The 6,801-nt window shown below is 39.1% G+C and overlaps 1 protein-coding gene across 1 annotated transcript; it reads right to left on the bottom strand.

Moving 5' to 3' along the window:
• Positions 1-1,083: 1,083 nt before the first annotated feature.
• On the bottom strand, positions 1,084-6,428 carry LOC117294611 (bacterial hemoglobin-like). The gene is made up of 3 exons (XM_033777108.1): positions 6,204-6,428; positions 4,666-4,897; positions 1,084-2,956 (listed from the first exon to the last, which is right to left on the bottom strand). Exons 1-3 carry the CDS (start codon positions 6,368-6,370, stop codon positions 2,831-2,833), a joined length of 525 nt encoding a protein of 174 aa, XP_033632999.1. The 5' UTR covers positions 6,371-6,428; the 3' UTR covers positions 1,084-2,830.
• Between the last annotated feature and the right edge of the window lie 373 nt (positions 6,429-6,801).

The following is a 6,801-nucleotide window of genomic DNA, read 5'->3' as shown; positions in this document are numbered from 1 at the left end:
AGTGCTTTTCACGCCCAAAGGGCGTCCCAAAGCGCTTCACACTATTACCCCTGGTCACTGGGCTTTAAATCATTCCTTAAACTATCTCAGTTACCTGACCTGGGTAGTATACAGCCTCGTGCAACAAATGCGCTACTCGGCTAAATCTATCACAAGAACCATCTCTGCCCTCACAGAGGTACCCATTTACCCCTGGGTGGAGAGAAGCTTATGGTTAAGTGTCTTGCTCAAGGACACAAGTGTCACGACCGGGATTCGAACCCAAACTCTGCTGATGAAGCACCAGAATCCTTGCCATAACAAGGTCATTTAATGACCAATTAGAAAAGTGCAAACCAATGAATGCATTAAGTAGGGTTATTGTGTCAAACAGCAGTGCATTGGGTGGGGGACGTGGACATATATATTTTTTAGAGAAACACTTCGCCTGGTAGTATTTTCTATCCGTACCTTGAAAATGTTATGGGGGACACAGTGGTCTTGTCCACCGATTTTGTCGTCCGGATATCCCAGCGGTGGAATACACGCGCTGTAATGCCACGATAGCTAGCTGAGGCCGTGGCATCAGCTTAATTTCGCTAACGGCAATCAAAATAAGCAACGGTGCTTTGCGAATGCTTTTTTCCTCCTTTTTGGGGGACTAAGACAGGAACTTCTTATGATTGCCTCTTGTTTTGTACTAATCTCGTATTTAGCCTAAAAAATAATAATTTAACAATTCAATATGAATAGAAAATCCACTATTCAGGACTAGTCTGATTGCTTCAAGAAATGTTTTAACATTGTTAAAACAACCTTTTTGTGATACTTAGGTCAATAGTTTATTGCCAGTTATATTTCCTGATATATATTGTTTGCGCATTAACGTAACCAATCTGATCTGCCATTTCAGATGTAAACCGACAACCTGTGCTCAATTACATAGAGCTGCCAAGCACAACAATTTGCTTAGCATGAAATGTCTTCCGTGATAAAAACAGGATTACCGACCAAATTTCATTTTGTTGCATATTGCTTGTTACTGGTATCGACTGTTGTTTGCTTATTCTGAAAATCACGTGGAAATTTGGTTGATAATCCTGTTTTGATCAAGGCAAAAATTTCATGCTTGGCAAATTGTTGTGCTTATTAGCAGCTTTTTGAAATTGGGCCCTGCTTGAAGCCTGGGTCAAAAAGTGCACGTTTTCAAAACTAATGGCGGAGACTTATAGGCAGCCAAAGTGGTGTTTTAAAAACAGGGATAATTGTCGAAAACATAACCGTTAAGTTTGAAATATTCATGGGTTGCCTGGTATGTTTATTCATAATTAAAATAAAGTACAACTTTTTTTAAAATGATGTGTATCTTGAAATAAATTCATCACAATAATGGATGAAATATTTATTACCAATAAATTTTATTCTGATTAAACATACATTGTTAAAGTTGTTTGTTCATAAATATATTTAACTTTTATACAAAACTGTTGACCAATATTTGTTGAAAAAAATATAGGAACCGTCTTGAGTCAAGACTATATGATGCTATATGACTGTGTTTATATCCTTCAAACCAAAAATCAAAACAAGCACTGTTATTATGCCTAATCAGGGTTGGGGAGGTGTTTATACGAAATGCCGTAGCGAAAACGTTGGGGGCGTGACGTAGATGCACGCACGTGTGACGTAATGACTTACCAACATCAGCTGACTGTTTCTGACGGCTAGCTACTGCACATGTTCAGTAACTGATTTAGCGTTCACAATGTACAACCACAGGCATGATGATCATGACGAAAATACCCCTTTGAATAACATTTTTTTAGTAAAATTATTAGATCTATAACATTGGGTCCCGATGGAGCCCTCAATTCGTTGGTTATTGGTGTAGATACCAGCCTGGTTTTTGTTTACACAAAATGTCGACCAAAAAGACACCTTTAAATTAAGCAAAGAACTATAATGTACAAAAACACCTAAATTCATTTTACAAGTTTAATTCGAAGTAAGCACCATGACCTGCTTTTGTGAGGAGTTTCGAATATTTACATTTACAATGAGTGACAGTGTCTTATGAATGGCTATATCAATGAAGAATATTCAAGAAAACATATTAATAAAAGAATCAATTTAACACGATTGTGGGTATCCTTTGAGTCAGTTTGCATGGGTTAAGCCTCACCGTGAGTCAAAGTACCAAGGAACGTTCAATAAACATTTTATTGTATACAAAAATAAGACCATTAACAACGTTTATAGACGGCACTGTATGGTGCTAAAATTGACACAGTGGGTGTTGTTAAGTGTAAACACCAAACAAAGAATTACAATTTACACACCGGTGTTGAAACAACACTAGTTTCTGCCTAACCCATGGTGTTAATATGTATTCTCTCTCAGGGTTTCTATAATGTGACAACGCACATGGTGTCAAGTTTAAAACACAAGTTTGTGCAGTGTATAGCGGAGTCCTTTGCCACCACCTTAAACAATGAATGGTTTGTGAATCAAGTTCCCTCCACCATCGTTCAGTCAAGATTATTTATACCGAATCTAACACATGCCAGCTACAGTGTTAAAATGCTGAGAAGACCAATTCCTCATGTAATAATATTGTTCATTTGTGTGGGAGTTTCAGAAGACTGGATCATTACACTCCTCATTCTCAGAAATCTAGACATAAGTCGGCGAAGCATGACGCTAAAGTTAGTTTGATACATTGGATATTGGACATTCACCTGTACAGCGAATATCAATGTAATGTTCAATATTTAATGTAAAGTAGACATTCGCTGTACAAACCTATGTGAATGGTGAATGTTCAGTATCAAACTAACTTTACCACATCATTCTACATTTTGCTGCCCATCGTTGCAGCAACTACAGCAAACACTGCTGTCCATGCATCCAATATGTCGTCATTCAAGTCTTGGCCGTGTGCCTGCTGAAGCATGTACACAAATGCTTCTTGTAGGTACTGCATAGAGAAAGAAAAATGCAAATCAAACTATAAGATAAGTGAAGAATTTGCTTTCAACAAAAATCCAAAACGATACACAAAATATTACGTAAACTTCACTAGAAGACGATATAAATTCATTGTCATCCAGACTTTAAACGTTTTTTTTTATTTTGTTTTATTGAAAGAAGATATCAAGTGGTCTCAGGTGAGGATCTTTCATTGTGGGTACCGAACAATCTGAAAGTATTCTGGAGAAATGTGAGCAGAATGCTACGAAAAAGGTGTGGTAATTTTGGTTCAAGTAATGTTTAGGGTTTTATTACTTGTTTTTAAATCTTTCATTCTGTCTTTCAAGTTGTTTGTATTTTATTGTATTATTTTGTGTTTGTTTGAGGGGGCTACGTTTTAAATTGTTTGATCTGGATTCCAGTTCAATGAGGCCTGGGACCCAGAAAACTGTTTCAAACTGAGTTCTGAGTGAAAATCCCATTTTAACCAGTTTCCTGGTCAGCCTGTCCTAGAACTTGGTCAACCTGGCCCATCAGAACTGGGTCAGCCTGGCCCAGAACTGGGTAAGCCTTTCACAGAACTGGGTAAGCCTGGCCCAGAACTGGGTCAGTCTGTCTTGTAGTGGGTCAGGAGTGGCCCAGAATTTGGGCAGTTCCAAGAGGACCCGAATATTGGTCTATTCTGACCCATAAGGTTTATTTGTGTGCATTATGTCACTTTTCTCGGGCGTCGTCAGCATCGCTGCGTCAATGGTTTTCAGTTCCATAGCCAATGTGGGGGAGTGTTTGATTGATTGATTTAGTTTCTCTGTACGTGTCTGTCAGTGAATTTGATTTGCTTTTGACATTCCCGCTTTCTTGTTTGCAATAATAACTTCTCATGGAATAACAGTAGAAAATAATTACTAAAACTCTCTGTGGCTTTTCGACTGAAATGTTATAATTACGAAGGTCTCTTCAGAAGAGAACTGAAAATGTTTCATTCACTGAAATATGGGGTCCCATCTCATTTTTTAATAGAATAGAAATATCATACAATGAAGGTTGACACTACCAAGGACAACCGTTCTTATATTATTATAACAATAAATTCTAAGAAATAACCCATGCGTTTCAAACAGAAATAAAAGAAGACTGTTATACAATGATTTACTGGCATTTACACGGTTCGTGCGTCTTAGTGAATCGGTATACAGGAAGCCAGAAACCATAGATAAAGGGTCTGTAAACGTGGTTATACAGCAACTTTAGATGGTAATGTATTTTAAGAGGGTTGTTGTAAAAGATATCACTTTTTATCCCACCAAAAAATAAATATAAGAAACGTTACAGCGGTAACGCTTCTCAGATTGTATACTCTTGTTAGGATTATTCTTTCTGCGTGCGTAAACATAGTATTCGGTCCGGAGTTTCGGCGATTTACAAAAAAAAAGGTGACCAAAGTGAACAGTTTCACACGTTGATGTTATTGTATACAACTACATTTATACGAACGGTTTCAAACCAAAAGTATACATTGCCACGAATTTGTCGCAACGCAATCCCATTATGGTGATGGGTCATTACTTTTTGTTCTCATGAAACGCATACCTTTTACTTTTAGACCCGAAGTACCGCAATGTTCTTCATTAAAAAAAAGGGGCATGCCTTTAAGAGAGACCTTGCATTTAAATGAAATCTAGGCTTATATCCCCAAAATATTATAAACTATTTTACCTCAAAATGTGCTGCTTTCACCTTCTTGGTATTGTGTTTCGCGCCCAATTTTTCCAGCACCGGGACGATCGCTTGAAGGTCGCCGAGGTTGTTCACGGCGACACCCAGTGTGGACATGACGCCCTTACAGTGCCTGAAAAACGCCGGTTTCTGGTACATCTCCTCCCTGCTGAGCCCCGCTTTGCCAAAGGAAAACAGTGGGACGAGCTCATCTGGGTGCTCGTCCAAGAGCCTGTAATGGGAAGTAGACGATTAGCTACGAAAGTAGGCACTGGACACTATGGGTAGTTACTCCAAATAATTCTAAGCATCAAAACTTAACTTGGTAACGAGAAATGGAGAGTTGTTGATAGTATACAAAATATTGTAAGAAACGGCTGCATCTGAAGTAACATAGTTATTGCGGAAGAGGTAATTTCTCACTCAATTCGAATCTGATAAGGCCTGAAGCCTTTTAAAGGCATCTGAAAGCACACACAGTTGTGCAACAATGGAGGTTTATTTTTTCTCTTGCAACTTCGATTACCAATTCAGTCCAAATTTTCACAGATGTGTTATTTTTGCATTTGTTTGGGGAAAAGGTGCACACGCCTTTAACAACAATCACGTTGCTGGTGATTACTCTACTTGAGTACAGAATCCCACTTGTTCACTCACTGATAATATGATCAAAAAAGTTCGGGGAAAAGTGTTTGAAAAGTGGCTGTTGGATTGTTCACTACTTTCAAGCTATAATCCCGTCCAAAATAAAATTTACCTGTCCACTTCCCCCTGAAAGTAAACAATCTCTCCCCGTCCCCCCCCCCCGCCCAATGTTGATTGGAACGCAGAGGGCCGCGCATTGAGAGCAAACATTGAAAGGGGGCATGGGGCCGAACGAGAGTGGTCGTGTACTGTCCTTGAGAAGTACTTGTAGGTACCGATTGTGGAGGCTAAGAACCTGCTCTAGAGTAGGCCTACAGGCTTTGAATCTCCACTCCAGTATACCTCAATTAGCCCTTCTTCTTCTTTTTAATATGGCGGACACATAATAGGAGTGCACTGTTTGGTTTGGGTGTATCCAGACAAAATTTACCAAAACCAAATAGTGACGCAGCATTGTGTCCGCCATATTATATCTCAACTGGCTTATTCAATTCAATATACTCCTTATTAGATCACCGAAAGGGTTATTAAAACACACGAATCAGCAAACACATTGAGACATTAAAAACATTACAAACAATACTAGGGTATAGGCCTCGTTTACATACAAGATTCACTTAAAAGCGATAAATACGAAAATAAAATACATCTGTCTCTTTCCCTCAGAATCCGGCACTCACTGGACAAACAGGGTTAAATATTAACTACATCGGTTAAGATAATTTCTGTTTATTAATTTAAAGCCCGGTTAAATCAACTGTTGTTATCATTCAATAGTATAGGAAGATACACCAGAGAGATTGGTATACTGTTTGTCTCGTATCATAGTTTGGAAACCCTTATGGGTATAGCACTGTGTGTGTAAGGGTCCGAGGGTTTAGTGGTTCACTTACCTTTTGATAAGAGTTATTCCATTCTCGTGTGATTTATCCGCAATTATTTCCCACGATTTCTGCAGCGTCTCGATCTGGTCTTTCCCAAGGGGGCCTTCATCCGCCTTATCCTCCCGGGCAAACCGCCTCTCATCCCCGATGCTGACACCTCCGTGAACACCGTCCATTTTTCACTCACGCCGTTAAAAATAAATTCCAAATGTTTAAAAATAAAAAGTACGGTCGTACTTACTTCGGCTTTGAGGGTTGTGATGGGGGATTGGTGCTTTTATATTGCTACCCGAGCGCGTAATCACACCTGCGTGTTTGCCAGCTACTTATTTCTGGTCAGTGATCCACGAAAATGTCACCGTATCTCTAGATTCCTGTCATCCCGACGAATGAGTTTTTTTTGTATCGATAGAGGGCCAATAGAATGCCATAACAAAGTTACCCACTGGTCTACTTGTTATGCCTGAACACCATGCAATGACACCTTTAACGTTGTGACGTCAGTTATGCATACTATACAGTGCCCCTTGGCAGAATAGTGTGCAGTTTAGAATATTGTCAACCACTGAGTTATGGTTCGATTCTGTTTTGGGAAGAGTAAATTTAC

The sequence above is a fragment of the Asterias rubens genome, chromosome 1 (genome assembly GCF_902459465.1).
Source record: "Asterias rubens chromosome 1, eAstRub1.3, whole genome shotgun sequence".
Taxonomy (NCBI): Eukaryota; Metazoa; Echinodermata; class Asteroidea; order Forcipulatida; family Asteriidae; genus Asterias; species Asterias rubens.
This window is presented reverse-complemented; position numbering and strand designations above follow the sequence as displayed.

What these genes read in the sequence shown, in the direction of transcription:
- LOC117294611 (XM_033777108.1), bottom strand. Translation starts at nt 6,370, where the DNA reads ATGGACGGTGTTCACGGAGGTGTCAGCATCGGGGATGAGAGGCGGTTT. An exon ending in GGAATAACTCTTATCAAAAG is followed by an intron (nt 4,898 to 6,203) that starts GTAAGTGAACCA and finishes TTCCCATTACAG; the next exon opens with GCTCTTGGACGAGCACCCAG. An exon ending in TGAAAGCAGCACATTTTGAG is followed by an intron (nt 2,957 to 4,665) that starts GTAAAATAGTTT and finishes TTCTCTATGCAG; the next exon opens with TACCTACAAGAAGCATTTGT.